The following is a 17,486-nucleotide window of genomic DNA, read 5'->3' as shown; positions in this document are numbered from 1 at the left end:
AGAAAGAGCTTTATTGCCAAGTGTGCTTACACACACAAGGAGTTTGTCTTGGTGACAAAAGCTTCCAGTGCACAGACTGGATGACAAGACACAGATAACAAAATAAAACAAGTGAGTAAAAATTAAAATGTAAAAACGATAGATAGATTGTATATTTTGAGTAAAACTTAATTCGCCATGAGCCACACACCATTTGATAAGCTTCAAAGCATCTACATGCAATGAACTATTGTAATATCTACATTTTTGCCTTATAAAGCATTTCAAAAATACATACAAATATGTTTTAAAGAACATCAGAATCATGAATGCTGAAATAAGCCACTGTACATTTGTTGTAGGTGTCTCTATAGTGATGTCAGTCAGAATGGCCCCTCCTCTTCCTCTGATCTTTTCAGAATCATGAATTCTGAAATAAGCCACTGTACATTTGTTGTAGGTGTCAGAAACATCAGAAGGCATGAAAAAAAAAAAACAGTATAGCTTAATTTATAATGAAAATAATGTCTCATAATTGTAATTGGAAAGACCCACATGCCGCTTAAACTGAAGCGAATACAGCAATCTGTCACGCCACATTAAAGAGCATGAAAAAAAAAAAACACATTATTGTAATATATTGTTTGTATTTCGCTAAAAAAACTGACAGATTTTCAAAGCTGAAACTTTGGAATATCTCGCCTTGCTCTCAATCCGGGCCATTTGCGTGTGCAAAAGGATAGAATATCCTCTCAAAATATTATAACTTTAATCTTTATTCTCAAAACATTTTGACTTTATTCTCATAATATTACGACTTTATTCTCGAAACATTTAGTCTTTATTCTCACAATATTTCGACTTTATTCTTGTAGTATTCCAATTTTATTCTCATAATTTCGACTTTATTCTCGAAATATTATGATTTTAATCTCGTAATATTATAATATTTTATTTTATTTAATTTTTTTAACATGGCACTAAAACGCCGTCATAATATTTTATTTTTATTTTTTATTTTTTGCAAAGTCGGTGATTCAATAATGCCAGCTCTCCTGTCATCTCTCTGTCCCTCACAGTCACACATACAGCACAATAACATTATATCAGGGAAATGATTTTAAATTCTCATCAAGGAAAAATCATAAATTAACAACTTAAAAACTTAAAGAACTTAAAATGTTGCACTTGAACCATTTTATGCAAAAAATGTTGCAAACTTGCTTCCGCTTGTGCGCAGCTTGTTACAGTAGCAAGTTCTGATTGGGCAATCACCATTATTTATTTTTGTGAAGTAGAACATTTTAACATTTCATTTGCATGATAAGTTTTACATTATACACAACATTAATAATCCAAAGGGGATGGTAAAGGGGGATGGTGGTTTTACTGAGGGGCTGTTTTTAATATTTTTTTCAACCGGGGGATGCCATCCCCCTTTTTTTCCCCAATCTGAGCCCTGCTCCTAATGCCCCCTGACACCCGTCTGACTCCAACAATCCAATGTAGAGCCCCAGGCCCCGGCTTACTTCCTTTGGTATAGTGTCAAGTATACCAATGTGCAAAAAATCACTCAAGATCTGATTAAGCTGTAGTTATATGACTGGAATCAATGCATCAATGCTACTTCCATCTTGCTGGCAAAAAAAAAAATTAAAAAATAATAATTAAAACTATTGGTTCAGTATGAATTCTGTGCTTCAGGGTTTCAGAAAAGTTGGTTGGGCTGTGAGTTACAGACATTCACACACATCTGTGCACTAAAGAACCTACATCAGTGACAATGAGCTGCACTTATATACACCCTACTGGATATAAATAAGATCGTCGAAAGTGTCGCACCAAAAACCCTGTAAGTAAAGAGTCTCCAGATCTGTCTGAGGATCCTGAATACAGTCAGAGGCTCTAGTATCTGGGGAGACAAACAGCAGAGCTGCACCATCAGACTGAGTCATGTGACACAGAAGGATGAACACAAGTACTGTTTCAGATTCATCACTAATAAACCTGATGGAAAATGGACTGGTGTTCCAGGAGTGACTCTTACTGTCACAGGTGACTTTCATGAGGCTGAGCTCTTCTTCTGTGCATTATGTTGGATATATGATTTAACCGTGTATGGACCGCAAGCTAGCATAGATGTATAGAGGTTGGGTTGTGTTGTGTTCAGATCTTCAGGTGGAGGCTCCTGAGAGAGTGACAGAGGGTCATAATGTCAGTCTGACATGTAAAAGCAGCTGCACTCTGACTGACAGAGCAACATTCATCTGGTACAGAAACTCACAGCCATTAACTGAGAGAAGAACAGTAAACAATCACTCCGTGCTTTTGCGTATTTGCATTTAGACGAAGAGAGATGCAGCAGATCCACGCCTTACTGCATCTACAGTTGCGGCATCGATTTACAGTCATCTCCTGCAGCTCATCAATCAGTGTCATAGTGATGAGTACAGTCATACCTTCTCGGCCACTTGTGTAAATTATCATAGATGCGGAACAATTGACATAAAGATTTCATATATGTATTCATATTGTGTAAAGACAGACCAAATTAGTTAGAGGTTAAATGTTTTTATCTAACTATCTTTTCCGCCCCCTTAGCACGGGAAAACCTCACGACGCCCTCGCTAAAGGGGCACTCATCTTTGTACACGTCAGACTGCACCCCCCCTCCATCTGGTGGGTCGTTCATGGAGGGAGATTCAGTGACTCTGAGCTGCAGCAGTGATTCAAACCCTCCTGCAGAAATCAGCTGGTTTAAAGGAGGAACGTTTGTAGGATCTGGAAGAATCTACAGCATCTCAAACATCAGCTCTGATCACAGTGGAGAATACAAGTGCAAGTCCAGAAATGAACATGGAGAGAAATACTCTGATGCTGTGACTTTGAATGTCATGTGTGAGTTAATGATCGTCTGCACCTTGTTTAAACTTTCCAAATTCACACTTTAAATGTTGTGTGTGAGTTAATGATCATCTGCACTTGTCAATCATAAAAAAGAACGTCTCAGTGTCTATAACTGGATCTGGTGTAATAGTGGAGGGAGATTCAGTGACTCTGAGCTGCAGCAGTGATTCAAACCCTCCTGCTCTGAACTTCAGTTGGTTTAAGGAGAATCAAAGCTCAGCTGTTGGATCTGGACAGAGTTTCAGTGCACTACAGAGTGGACGCTTCTACTGTGAGGCTCACAATCACATGGATCTCAGAGATCAACGCTGTTACTGTCATTGTAAAGGTAGAGCAGTTCAGATATTGAACTCTGTCTGTGTTAAGTGAAATACTGTCTCACGCCCCACTCGCCTTTCCTAACCATCATGTTGGTCTCTGTTGTTTAGTCGTCTCCGGTGCACATCCCTTCTGTAACCATCTCACTCATGCCTAGCGGCATGCTGGTTGTTGATCGCTTGCAGATTACCCCACCTACACGCTACGTTGTGATTGGCTGTAATTGTGTCAAAATCATTGTCTTTAAAGGTGATGTACAAGAGGGTGTTGTGGTGTGTGTGTGTGTCGTAGTTTCATTAGTAGTCATTTACCGATGAGCTAATGGGACCTCAGACTGAGAGACTGCAGCCAGCCACGCGCCCAGAGAGAGTATGAGAGAGATTATGTGTTAGGAGTCTCTGTTTCTTTAGATGTCAGAGATCAACTGAATCTGACCTCATCATGAACGTCTTAGAAGCTCACGATTAGGAATTAAATGAACCTGTGTATGCAAAATGAATCGCGCCTCTGTTTTAGCTGCGGTTTTCATCCCACAGACCAAACTCTCTTCACCTGCACCCAAAGGAAATAAAAGGGTCTGCGATGTCATTGTGAAAATAGCAAATAAAGCTTGGGTATGTGTATTAACAACAATTAATTAATTACTTAATTTAAACTGAATCCAGGTAATATTAACTCAAAGAATTGAAAAGTCCGAATTTGTGGTTTTTTCGTACATTGAGATGATTACATGCATCAATTCATACAAAATCTTTCTGTCTTTTTTGTTATGTGTATATAATTACTTTTTATGTACTCCTCAGAAATATGCTAAAAAATGACATTTAAGTATACTTGACTTATGCTTACAAAAAGTCTAAATATATTTGAGCTATACTTGTGCTCCTAGAATCTGTGTTTTCATTGTTAACGGTAGAGGGCGCTAGTACACATCTTTTGTACAGAATTTCCAAAAAAACACAAGTGAAGAAGAAGAAGAAACAACAGATACTAATGGTGCGTTCAAGTCATCTCGTATCGATCGTATTTACGAGTTGAATGCACATGAATGCCACCACAATGTCGTAAATACCAGTGGGGAGCTCAGGATTTTCTTTAAGCCCCGATCTGTACGAGTTGGGGGCGTGTCAGTGATTAACATGGCGAAATCAATGCATGCAACGTATGTAGTTGACGGTACATTTTAATTGAATTTCAATGTTTACTAGTCTATAAACTGTCATTTATCATGATCATCATTAATCTGGTTATAAGCAGCAAGTTAATGAATTACAACTAAAAATCCTAACATTTGTTCACCTTTAGACGAGAAATGGTTTGATTCGCAACATTGCACATGGCTTTAACATTTTTTTATCTCTCCGTTTAGCATTTCTCTATAAGCAGAGTTATTAAACCTTGCTGTAATTTCTTGCTATTCATTAATAGAAGGTACAGCACCATCTTGCTCCGACGAAACTGACTTGAACGCACCTCACGCCGTCAGCACGACTTCCCTCCTCGTACGTACAAAATTACCAGGAGGACTTGAACACACCATAAGGGCCGTTTCATAGTCAGCGCATCTGTACGCATACGCGTCCCCAAGGCTACGCATCGTTACGCTTCGGCCGCCATTATGCGTCGGTGCGTCGCCAACTGTGTCGTCCTAGTTTTTGATACGCGACGCGCCGATGCACTCAATACTATGCGTTGTCGGCGGGGGCGACATTGCAAGTATTGTACATTAATTCAAGTATATTATGTTTACAGAAGAAGAAGGTTTGAATACAATGGCGGGCGAATAGTACACCTTACAGAAAAGTCTAATAATCACTCATACGACCGCTATCCTTTGGTCTGCTCTAGAATCCGTGTTTTCAAAGTGCCATAGGTAGAGCGGCGCATAGTGCAACACACTGCGTACACGAAATACGTCCAAAAAACACCAGTAAGAAGAAGAAGACAACAACAGATCGCCCGTAACACTTGCGTCCACTGTTTGGACTATCAAGCAGGCGCGTCGTACGCGTCACTGTCAAACTGGACCTCGTCAGCGACATCCACACTGTCACCCGACCTCGAAGCACGTAGATAATTAGTACCCGCCTCTCTTCGGCGGTGCTTGCATCGATCTCCAGCCTACTCTTTTTCGATTATCAATCCTGAACTCCCAATTCATCCCACGTCTTTTTATTCATTCAGCCTTTTTGTTCAAAATTAGTTATTTCTATTAATTTTTTAATGAAAACTTAACAGCCACATTAGTAGTTTCAATGAATGCATGAAGCTAGAACCAATCGTCTTTTCGTTCTACAAGCCGATACCACTGTTCCTTATCAGTTACTAATGTTTTGCGTATATCAGATTTCATATAAAACCCAATACCAAAGATATACAAATTTAAGAGGCGCTGAAGTAGGGACATGTATATAACTAAAGTAGGATTTAAGTTCACTTAACGGACAACAAACTTATGAGTAATACTTCAGGACACCCACCGACAGCAAACCCTCAGCCTCCACGCCCCTCCCTACCCTGCAGCACTACATATATTACAAGGTGTAACAATAGTATTTTAATGGTAGGGTGAAGTGACATGCATTAATTACGTGTTAAGGGTCACTTTGTAGTAGATTTGCAGTAGCAATGCAGAACTACAACATAGAGGTACAATGCGGTAGTTGTGTACTCAATTTTTAACTAACTACTGTTTAGACCTTAAGTAGTTAGTACGTATAATGATAGGGGGGCTATAGATACTAGGACGGAGATTGTGGGGGGGGGGCGGCCAGGAATTATTCGCCAAGTAATTATTTTGAACAGTAAACACTTACAGATGTATATCCATGAAATAACACTGATAATATCTATGTATATCGTGCGCCATAGACAAAGAGTATAAATTTCTTAAAATACACTAGCACAAATATATCCATTGATTACACTCACTTAACTACAAATGCGACCTATCGCAAGTATACCCTACTTGCTCTGCGGCCCCTCTAAGGGCACATCCTCATCAATCACACCTGAATCAAGCTCTTATCAAGCTCCCCAGCGACTCCCTACACAGACAGTCTACCTGGTACGTGCAGGTTTGGCTCACAGCATTTCGGTAATGCGAGCTCGACTCTCTGAGCTCACAGAACACGAACACATTCCTTGCACTAGATAATGAAAATACACCACCTAGTTAACCTTTCCTCCTCTCTGTAACTAATGTCTCCCTTGATTGCCTGTATTAAATATCTCATCATTATTTTTTCAACAATAAATTAATCAAACATACTCTTTTCTGTTCGTTGCGGGCTCTTCTATGCACAAACTCAGCATCAAAATGAGGAAGGGAATAAGTAGAAAATGTATTTGGACACACAAAAAAGGAAACAAAACAGGGAACAGTGTTTACAGTCTTGTTGGCACAGTTATCAGTTTGTAGGATTGAGACTCTGAATGATTGCCATGTGTGTTTGACTGATACTTATAATTTGAATGTGGATGACTCGTTTAATAGATGTAGTTAGAGGTAGAAAAAGTCTGTAAATCATAAAGCTCAAGCCTACAACCTTCGATATAAAGTGGTGTGTGTTAACACACTTCCAAGTGCTATGTTTCTCTCTCTATACACTTCATAAAAAGCAATCTATCATAACAGAAAGCTTGAGCTGCATTTTAGATTTATTAATCGTGTTTCTAACCTGAGGTGTCAGTATTTTTCAGATTTTGGTGTGGCCCATTAAAAGCTGAGGTCTGTGCAATTATCCGTACATGTGTTGGTTGTTGGGGGGGTATTTCTGAATTTATTAAAACCAGAAAAGACTACTAGATATTAAAGCACATACATGCACACAACTATAAATAGAAAAACCACAAGCAGATAAAAATACAGACACCAATAATGTCATGATGCAGCTGATATAAGGCTGGTGGCTTTGAATTATGGGGGCGGGGGGCGGGGGGCAATATAATATGTTATTCTTGTGGGCGTAACAACAGACTGCAGACCAAATAAAAAAAGAGAAATGTATTTTGCATTAAACCATATTGTTTTTGAAAGTCAGTGCTTCAAATAAAGCTGCTCTTAATTTGCATCGATGACTGCAGTGTTAATAATTTTAATTATAGGCCACTAATTAATTGTGGTAGAAATGAATAGACCTGTTTAAAAGCGTTTTTTAAAAAACATTTTCAATGAGGAGTAAACTAATAGCCTATTTTTTTTTATTATCCCTCACAGTGCCAAATTTTCTAAGTGATGTGCTATAAAATTATTGTGGTGCAAATTAATTGTAATTTAATAATAAAAGTAATGTAATAATAATATTAGGCCTAATAATAAGAAGAATGTAACAGTCCTACATTAATTGAAATGCCAAATTTGATGCTGACAATATCTCTGGCTATCAACACATGATACAACCCAACTCAGCACAGGAGGTTATCACGTGGTTACCTGTGATCATTGGCTCTCCTAAATGGTGGATTTTATGTCATACAGTGAGAGAGGCTTAAAGACACCGTTAAGTAGCTCACGATCATTTTCTGATGGATGTCAGAGATCTCAGCATGAACATCATCGACAGTGTGTTTTGCTGCTACGACCCGACGTTTACTGATAAAACAATAAAAATGCTTACCTCAAGCTCTTATCCCTTCTCCTGGCTGCCCTTTTTGTCAGCACATACAAACTACAACTACCAAAGTTCTTTATTCATCATGCTCTTTTTTTGGCCGCCCACTTTTTTTATTCTTCTATAGTAGCGTCGTCCACAGTCTGCGAGTCATAGTTGTCATCATCGCGACAGACATGCCATGGCCAAGTTTATCAGATCCATGCGTCGCGCAGTATGATTTGCAGTGATCTTATGGGATTGCTATTATTGTACAGATGTGTTTCGGGTTTAAGATCTAAGCAATGACGAGATTACAATAAGGTCAATAAACATTAACTGTGACTATATTAACATGGAATATTGTTGACGGAAAAACATCTAGAATTAAAAAATAAAAATCCGCTACACCAAATTTCTTTTAATTCTCCGCCAAAAAGGATTTCTTGGTCCAAGCCCAAGAATATCTTCAACAGCTGTTAATGAGCCGCCTGTTTATTCATATTACACATTTAAGTTAAACATTTAAAAACTTTACGGTGTATACAGTCTCCATAAACAGCCGCCCAGACACAAATAATTTTATATTTATTTATTATATATTTATATTTTCATTGTCTGGCTATCTGGAATTTCAGTATGGCGTTAAGGGTTAGGATTATAATTTTTGGTAGTATTATATCACATTGTGAGTGTATATTAGCACCGTTTATTGTTTTCTTGTGGCATCTGATAGAGCATAGGTCTTCAACCCCCTGATAGCACACGTACATCATGGAAACGTCTATTTGATATCTGCATTTACATCAGCAAGACGTATTTTTAGTGTTTGCTCATAAATGCTGACCAAAGTGCTGCACAACATACCAAACAAAAACATCCCTCGCATATCACAATTCAAATTTAAACACTAATAATAAAATATCAAAAGAAACCAAAACAAAAAATAATAAAATGAAGACAGGAACATCATGCAATATAAAACAATATTTAAGACTAAAAAAAATTATATTAATTTAACAATTAATATCAAATTACACATATGCCTGAGAAAAATGTTTTAAGATAAGATTTAAATGTGTGAGAAAGAGGTAGGGGAGAAAGTCTAATAGACAAAGGTGAGGGAATTTCCAGAGCTTAGGACCAAGAACTGAGAAAGCTCTCATTCATCTTTGGTTTTTGGGTTTTATGATTTCTGACATTTAATATCATCTAGATTGGAAGATCTGAGCCGCTCTCACTTTGGAAAAAAAATGCGAGTGGAGAAGGCCTGAGAAATATATGAGAAGGGGGCAAGACCATGAAGTGATTTAAATACAAATACTAAAACCTTAAAATCCAACTCTGAATCCCGAACAGGTAGCCAATGAAGTGATGACAACACAGATGTAATATGCTCCCTCTTGTTTTGTCCCTGTTAAAAAAGAGCACTTGGCATTCTGTACCAGTTGTAGCGCAGGACTGATTATTCCGTTATATAGAGAGCGCTACAGTAGTCCAGCCTGGTTGCAATAAACGACATGAATAATCTGCCTCCCAAATCACTAAAGCTCAGGATATTTTTCAGCTTGTACGAAGAGTCCCCTAAGCTGCAGAAAACTGGCTCCTAACTACAGAGTTGATTTTGTTTGTATCAAATTTTAATTCAGGGTTAAGGGTAACTCAAGTGGGTTTTTAACTTTGTCACTTAATGTTATCTTGAAGGGGGGGCCTAGGGTAGAACTTATATTATTTAGAAATGGTGTGAAGGGCCAAACAGCATAACATCAGTCTTCTTCTGATTTAGTTGAAGGAAATTATTGTCCATCAGAAGCCTCAACAATGTCCTCTAAAACAAGCTAGCAGAGAGGAAACTGAATCAGTACCTGATTTTTAATAGGAAGAAAATAAAGCTGAGTGTCATCTCGCATATGTGTGATATGAAACTTTATGGGACTCAAAAAATGAAAGCGAAGAGCGAGGGTAAGTATATGGAAAATAAGACATTGTGCAGATGTACCTGTGCTCTCTGGACCTGCTCCTGGGGACCCAAGGTCCTGCAGAGGTTTAGCTCCAGCCCCTAAAACAAACACTCCTGAACCGGCTAATTAAGGTCTTCAGGCTAACTCTAACCCTTTATTTGTAGACGCTTGACTTTGTTGAATGTAAACATGAGCACTGCACATTTCAAAATCATAAGACGGGCGCGTGTTTTATATGAATGTATCTCTGAAGGAATCAGACTGTCTTCAGAAAAGTTTCAATACCATTTTCATTTTATCTGATGAAGAAGGATATGATTTGATTACAGCCACATTGAGAAAAAAACCATTGGTTCTACCCTGTTTTATACAGGCTATGGCTCTACCAGCTCTCAGCCTCCTGCATGCAGACAATCAGTTTGCATTTTCAATAATAAGCCCGTCTCCAGCAACAGTTTTGTTGTTGCTCTTTTTTTCTGCAGCAACCAGAGCACTTTTCATACTCTTTATACTGCTAAAGCACATTTGTTTCAGTCTATAAGAATAATCAGCCTACACTACCAGTCAAAAGTTTTTGAACAGTAAGTTTTTTTTTTTTTATTATTTTTTTTTTTTTTAAAGAATTCTCTTCTGCTCACCAAGCCTGCATTTATTTTATCCAAAGTACAACAAAAACAGTAAAATTTTGAAATATTTTTCCTATTTAACAAATAAACTGCTTTCTATTTTAAGATATTTTTAAATGTAATTTATTAGGTGAACAAAAAAGCGGTATTGTCAGCATCATCACGCCAGTCTTCAGTGTCACATGATCTTCAGGAAATATTCTAATATGCCAATTGCTTGGATTATTAATATTTAAACACATGAGTACATTTTTTTTTTTGTTTTTGTTGGATTCTTTGATGAATAAAAAGATCCAAAAGACAGCATTTATCTGACATAAAAAGGCTTTTGTAACAAATACACTAGTCCATTCAAAAAGCTTGGAGTTCATGATGTCTTTTTTTTTGGAAAGAAATTATTGAAATTAATACTTTTATTTAGCAAGGATGCTTTAAATTGATCAAAGGTGATTATAAGTCATTTATAATGTTATAAAAGATTTCTATTTCAAATAAATACTGTTTTTCTGAACTCTTTATTCATTAAAGAAATTTGAAAAAAAAAAAAAATCTGCTCGGCTGTTTTCAACATATTAATAAATGATTTTTGAGCAGCAAAAACAGAATATTAGAACTCATTTCTGAAGGATCATGTGACACTGAAGACTGGAGTAATGATGCTAAAATACAGCTTTGAAATCCAGGACAATTGCATTTTTTAAATATTTTCAACAGAAAACAGTTATTTTATATAGTAAAATATTTCAAAATGTTACTGTTTTTTAAGGTATTTTGATAAAATTAATGCGGCTTGGTGAGCAGAAAATAAAGATTTAAAAACATTAAAAATCTTACTGTTCAAAAACTTTTGACTGGTAGTGTATAGTGTAGGCTATAATTTGAATTTAAAGATATTAATATTAATTAGGTGAGTCTGAGAAAATTGAGTCGACCAAAATTAAGAAATATACTGTGATATAAATTTTGGCCATATCATCCAGCCCTAATGAAAACCAACGTTTTTAAACAGGAGCAAAGGAAAACCAGTCTCCACATGGCTTATATCAAAATCCTCCGACATTCTTCTTTACAAATCCTCAGTTTGTACTTCTAATTAGTGACCGTTGATTTGTTTTCAGAATCAGAATCACGTTTATTGCCATGTACTGCATGTATACTTGTATGAGGAATTTGTCTTGGTAAATTGGTGCTTGACAAAGACAATAGAAAAACAAGAATAAATAATAAAACAAAGAGATAAACAGTTCTAAATTAAGACAAGTAAAAGTTATACAATAAAAGCAGAAAAAAATCAGGAAGATAAAACATAAAAATACAAAATAAACATGAACATTAACTCTCCATTTGTGATGTTATGAGAGTTTTGATCTCTCCCCCTGCTTTCCGCTTGTCATCACTTCTTGATTGCGCATACAGTGACCTCATATGTCGTCCGCCGAGCTGCTTCCATGTACAACACTGAGCACAAGCAAGGCTAAATTGATTATTAACTTAAATATGATTATTTTTACACAAAACACATCGATTTACTACAGGAGGATTTTGATCACCCCCGGAGCCGCAGGTGGAGACACGCTTATTAAGGATGGGTGCTTTTATTTCACTTTTTTGGATTGATGCACTGCAACACTTGCAGAGTGTCATTAAAACAGCTTGAAAGATCAAAGACTATTTTTTAACTAACCCACTGATTCGCTCTTGAAAGAAAGTCATATACACCTAGTATGACTTGAGGGTGAGTAATTTATGGGCTTATTTTTATTTTGGGTGAATGAAACTTTATTGTGGACTGCTGTACATGCCTCTACTACACAAACTTTCATGTGTGCAGTTGCCAGGTATCAAGAGTTCAAATCCGTAGTTCGCCAGCCTTCTTCATTACAGTAAAGGATACATTTCTGCCCGGTGTTTTTGCTTATTTCTGCAACCAGGTAAATCATGTGCATACACCCACTCTTTCATTACAGAAAAGCTTACCGACAATGATCTAGAAAAAAAACACCAACAAACAAGTAAGCTGAAGTTTAGCAATCTCTGTGAGATGCTTCTACCTTAAATGAAAGTGTCACTCAGCCTGTCTGTGTTCTGTCAGGAGATCTCAACTAAACAGTGTTTGCATTTGTGCTTGCTGGATAAATGCACTTAACCTCTCAACCACTGTGGTTTTTAATAGAGAACAATAATTGTAATTTGGAATTATTGGAAATCATTGTTAGAATTTTAATGTTGGAAATATTTAGTTTGTTTTGCTAACTTTTCATAATGTAGACAGAGAGAGTGCATAATAAAAGTGCTTGATATTAGTTTATATATTAAATAGCCTATAATAAATCAGTACAATAGATGAGGTGAATTAAACTGTCTGTATGAGGCCACACATTCTATTGATTGTATTATATTAGTGAGATGCAATACCTGTCTTAAAAATAAGTTCCTCAAATGACAACAATCTTTTTTGATTATAATTTTGAGCCCCATAAGAAATGTTATCAGTGTAACTACTATACAGCATGACCAATGTGACAAAAAAAATTTTTGATGACTAAAAACTACACTAAAGTGCTCAGACATTTACTTGACTAAAACTTGACTAAAACAAAAAACAGGAATGCAGGAGTTCACTAAATATGATAACAACTAAAAAGTACATTTGACAATTTGTGACCTCAGACTTAATTTTAAAGACTAAATCTAAGACTAAATTAAAATGGCTATTGACAAAAAATTAACACTAGGTCGGATGTGGTTCCCCTGTAGTTTGTGCAGCAATGAACAAAGAACGAGAGATCCCAGCTCATACAGGATACAGAGTCTGTCGGTTCAGGATTTGCATAAAGGTTTAATGCAGTTCACAGGCCTCTTATCAACACACAAAGAGGAAGAGAAATGTAGTGTACAACCGAGTTTTATGATTTTATCATTCACACATCTGTGCACTAAAGAATCATCATTAATAATGAGCTGCACTTATTCATAATTCTACTTAGTTATAATATCAATGAAGTGTTCTCTGGGACCAAAAAACCCTAGAAAGGGTGAAGAGTCTCCAGATCTGTCTGAGGATCCTGAATATAGTCAGAGGCTTCCAGTATCTGGGAGACACACAGCAGAACTGCACCATCAGACTGAGTCAATGCGGATGCATAAACATTGACACAAGTACTATTTCAGATCTCTAAAACTAATGTAACAGAAGGAAAATGGATTGGTAAACCAGGAGACTCTACTGTCACAGGTGACTTATGAGGCTGGAATTCATATTGTGTGTATAAAAGACCAAATTGGTTAGAATTTTAAATGTTTGTTTTAATATTATTTTCATTCTATATACTGACCCTAGATCCCTCCAAAGGGGGCTTTGTAGCAGTGAGTCCATGTTGTGAAATAATGGAGGGAGATTCAGTACCCTGAGCTGCAGCAGTGATTCAAACCCCTCCTGCTCTGAACTTCCAGCTAGTTTTAAAGGGAGGAATGTTTTGTAGCCAGGACTCTGGAAGAATCTACACGGCATCTCCAAAGATCAGGTGACTGCATACGGTATAATAGAGCTCTGATGCGAGGAAAAGACTGCACATGGCTTTTAGTTTTCATGCTACGGATTACTTAATCCAGAGAGAATATTTGTTTTCGATTTGAATTTTGTTAATTTAAAAAGCAGACACTTCAAACTTTTCAGATACAGGAAAGGCTGTACGCCTCACTTTAGTTTCTTCATATAGATTACATAATCAGAGAATATTCATTTTTGATTTGAATTTGTTCATTTAAAAGTAGACACAGTTTTCTGTAGACATTAGGCTTCTCATGTCTCTCGTGCAAAATATTCCCCTGAGTTTGTGACGCGTAGAAAGTTGCTCTCACAGAGAAATAGATGGCAGAAATTGCACCCCTGTTTGTTTGTTTATTTTTGCAGCACAATGTATATTGTCAGTGTTTACAAATAAAAAGTAGGCCTTTTTATATTCAATTGATTTTAGTCTTATCTGTATCTGAGTATTTAAAGTTTCTCTGTGAATCAGGAAAACTGAAAGGAACGCTACTAAGTTAAAGACGTCGCATTCAATTTATCTTTAGATGCTAAATTTAGATTTCAATTTCAATATAGATTTTGGAACTGTTGAATGATTTTACTGCGGCGTAACGCAAATACTTTTATAAGTAACTGCAATTAAATTACCTAAAAATAAGCAGTAATCCCTTACTTTGTAGTTTTTCTACAGTGATAAGTAATTCAATTACAGTTACTTAACGTTGCTACACCAACACTGGTGTAAACATATCAAATGTCTTATTAATAATAAGTATATGGACATTTTAAATGGCACAGTGGCAAAATATACTTTGTCTCTCTTCATTCATAAGGAAGCTGCTCCAACATGGCTCTCTCATACCTGTAAGCCTAGACTGAACTCTTCTGGTATATGAATAATATTCCTGTGCAAGTGGCAACACATAATAGGTAGAGACAAATCACAGCCTAATAGCCTTTTCATTGTGATTAATGTTCTTGATGCTTTTATTTCCCTTGACTCTCGGGCGCCGCAGCATAAATGGCTACCCACTGTTCCGGTGTGTGTTCTCGGTGTGTGTGTGTGCACTTTGGATGGTTTAAATGCAGAGCACCTAATTCTGAGTATATGGGTCATACTGGGTTGTATAAGTCATGTCACTTTATGCTTTATATATGAAGTTTAAAAAGCACTTAATTTAGATTTTTCAATGCCTTTAATATGTATCCAGTGTAATGTCTATGTTTTACTTGCGTAAAGGCAGGCTCTAGCTGTTAAATTTGACACTTTTCAGTCATTCAGTTCATCAGAACAACAGCACAATAAATATCAGAGGTGGGACTTTCAAGTCAAAAGCAAGTCTTCAAGTCATATCCCAGGTCCTCAAGGAGTTAAAGTTAATGAGATAATTAAGTGACTAATTAAATGATGATTATGCATTAGTGATGATCACTTGCTGTTGTGGGGAGTACAGGGGGATCGAATGTTAATGTTTTATTGGTTAAAATGATGCCACCATCATGGAGATCAGTGTTTGTAGCTCTGTATGTGGTGTTGTGGAGACGAGAGTTCAGTGATATACAATAAATGTATAGTCACAATGAGCTGGTGTGATTATATTCAAATAATGTTTTTTTTTTTTTTTAATATATATATAAATTTAGGTTAAGAATAATCATCCCAGTGAAATTATAATACGCATTAAAAGTAATGCTCTAATATTTACAGAGAACAAATTTTAAATCTGTGTAACACATACAAAAAATTTTTTTTTTCCAATGATTTTAGACACACAGATACCAAGAACCAGCATATGAATCTCTACAATGGTGACAATCAACAAAATGCTTCATGTTGCAATACATGAAAAACTCCCATAATGCACTGCAGTATGAATAATTATTTGTCACCACTGTTGAGGATCATATGATAAATGTTTCTTAATATTGAAGTGTTATGGTGGCATTTGCATAATGAGATATCACTTTTTTTTTTTAAAGAATAAGAAATCAATTTAAAGAAAGATCAAACAGTCATTAAAAGCATAAATTACCTGCTAGTTAAAGATTTGTTTTAGCATTGCACAAATGTTTGCTATTAAACAATAATGCATTTGCTTAAAAGCAAATTTGTCAAAACTGTTAAAAGCCAAGAGCCCAACTAAAACAAATACTGACCACAATTATGGTGGCAGTTATTTTTTTTTTTTTTTTTTCCTCCACCTGATTTCCCATCTGCTAGTCTGTGCTTAAAGTCCAATAGTAGGTCTTGTGTTTCTCTTTTCTTCAGTGATGTTGATTGTTAACAGTAGTAGGCTCATCACTAATGCACGTAATACACCTTCCATTTAATTAGTCACTTAATTATCTCATTAACTTTAACCCTTTGAGGACTTGGGATATGACCTGAAGACTTGCTTGCAAGTACACCCGGCTGCACGTGTCGCCCCGCCCCATACCTACTCTGATTGGTTCGATCGTCTTTCATAGACAGACATGACGAAGTAAATGTATTATTGTAGTTGGTGTAGGAGGATGAGGCCATGTTGTTTAAAAAGCTAAAAACGCTGTGCAGTTTACAAAGCCTTCATTATAATGCACAGTTGTTTGTTTTTAACTTATCTCACTATTTCTGATTTATTGAATCATGAGATGTTAGCTGCTGCAAGTTTAATCTTCTGAACCAGTCGAATACACAAATGAATCACTGGGACATTCTAAAGCGCTTAATGTGAAAGTACGTGGCTTTATGCATTAAAACAGTGTTTTAAAAAGACCAATCCCAGTAAACAAATTATTAATAAATCATTCTATTCACAGACAAGCAGATATGAGCCCAGAATACGAACACAATGTGTTAAGTTACGTGTTAAGCATTTTCCTCCTATAACCTGCTTGTCTGTAAATAGAATGCTTTATTAAAAATGTTTACTGAGTTTGTTCTTTTTAAAACACGTTTTAATGCATTACGCCACGTTAAGTGTTTTCTTTTTAGTCTAATGGTTTTCTATGGGAGGAAAATGCTTTACATTAGCGCGTTGCATTCTTATTCTGGACTCAACTGCTTGATATTGTGGGCGAATACTCTATTAGTAGAAAATGTGTTTACAGGTTTGATTAACAAAAAAAAAAAAAAAAAAACCTTTTTAATGCATTAGGAGCCACGTTAAACGCATTCCAGCTGAATGAAAATCCAGGCTCAATAATGTTATAAATTGACAGGTATCGGAGAAGATACAATTTCTTCTATTAATTTAATATAAATAGATGATACTTTATAAAGTTTATCATAATATTTGCCTGGTGGCTGTAGGGGCAACTGCACTAAAACTACATAACAACAGATTTTAGGTATGTCCTTTTTCAAGTCTATCACAACGGGTAAAAATAAGCGTTTCGTTGCTTCACTTTAGTGTGGTTTCCTCAAGCGGTTTGATGAATCTAAACGTGTCAGCAGAGGTTGGGGGTCAGGGTCTGAAAGTAAAAGTCTACCATGTTTAGTAATTTAACAATGAACTCAAGCAGCTGATTTCACCAGAGGGAGGAATCAAGTCATTCCTTCAGTCTGGCAGTCTCAAGTCAAATCCAAGTCCAT

The 17,486-nt window shown here is 36.3% G+C and overlaps 1 protein-coding gene across 1 annotated transcript in view; it reads left to right on the top strand.

Annotated features, from left to right (window-relative positions):
- The window catches only part of LOC109111475 (B-cell receptor CD22-like), a 32,096-nt gene that overhangs the window by 11,819 nt on the left and 2,791 nt on the right, over nucleotides 1–17,486 (top strand). The window contains exon 8 of the mRNA XM_042768265.1: nucleotides 2,680–2,877. Coding sequence (XP_042624199.1) covers nucleotides 2,680–2,877 — 198 coding nt within the window. The remainder of the gene's footprint in view (nucleotides 1–2,679; nucleotides 2,878–17,486) is intronic.

The sequence above is a fragment of the Cyprinus carpio genome, chromosome A1 (genome assembly GCF_018340385.1).
Source record: "Cyprinus carpio isolate SPL01 chromosome A1, ASM1834038v1, whole genome shotgun sequence".
Classification (NCBI taxonomy): Eukaryota; Metazoa; Chordata; class Actinopteri; order Cypriniformes; family Cyprinidae; genus Cyprinus; species Cyprinus carpio.
Note: the sequence above shows the minus strand (reverse complement) of the source record. Positions and strands in the feature narration are given on the sequence as shown.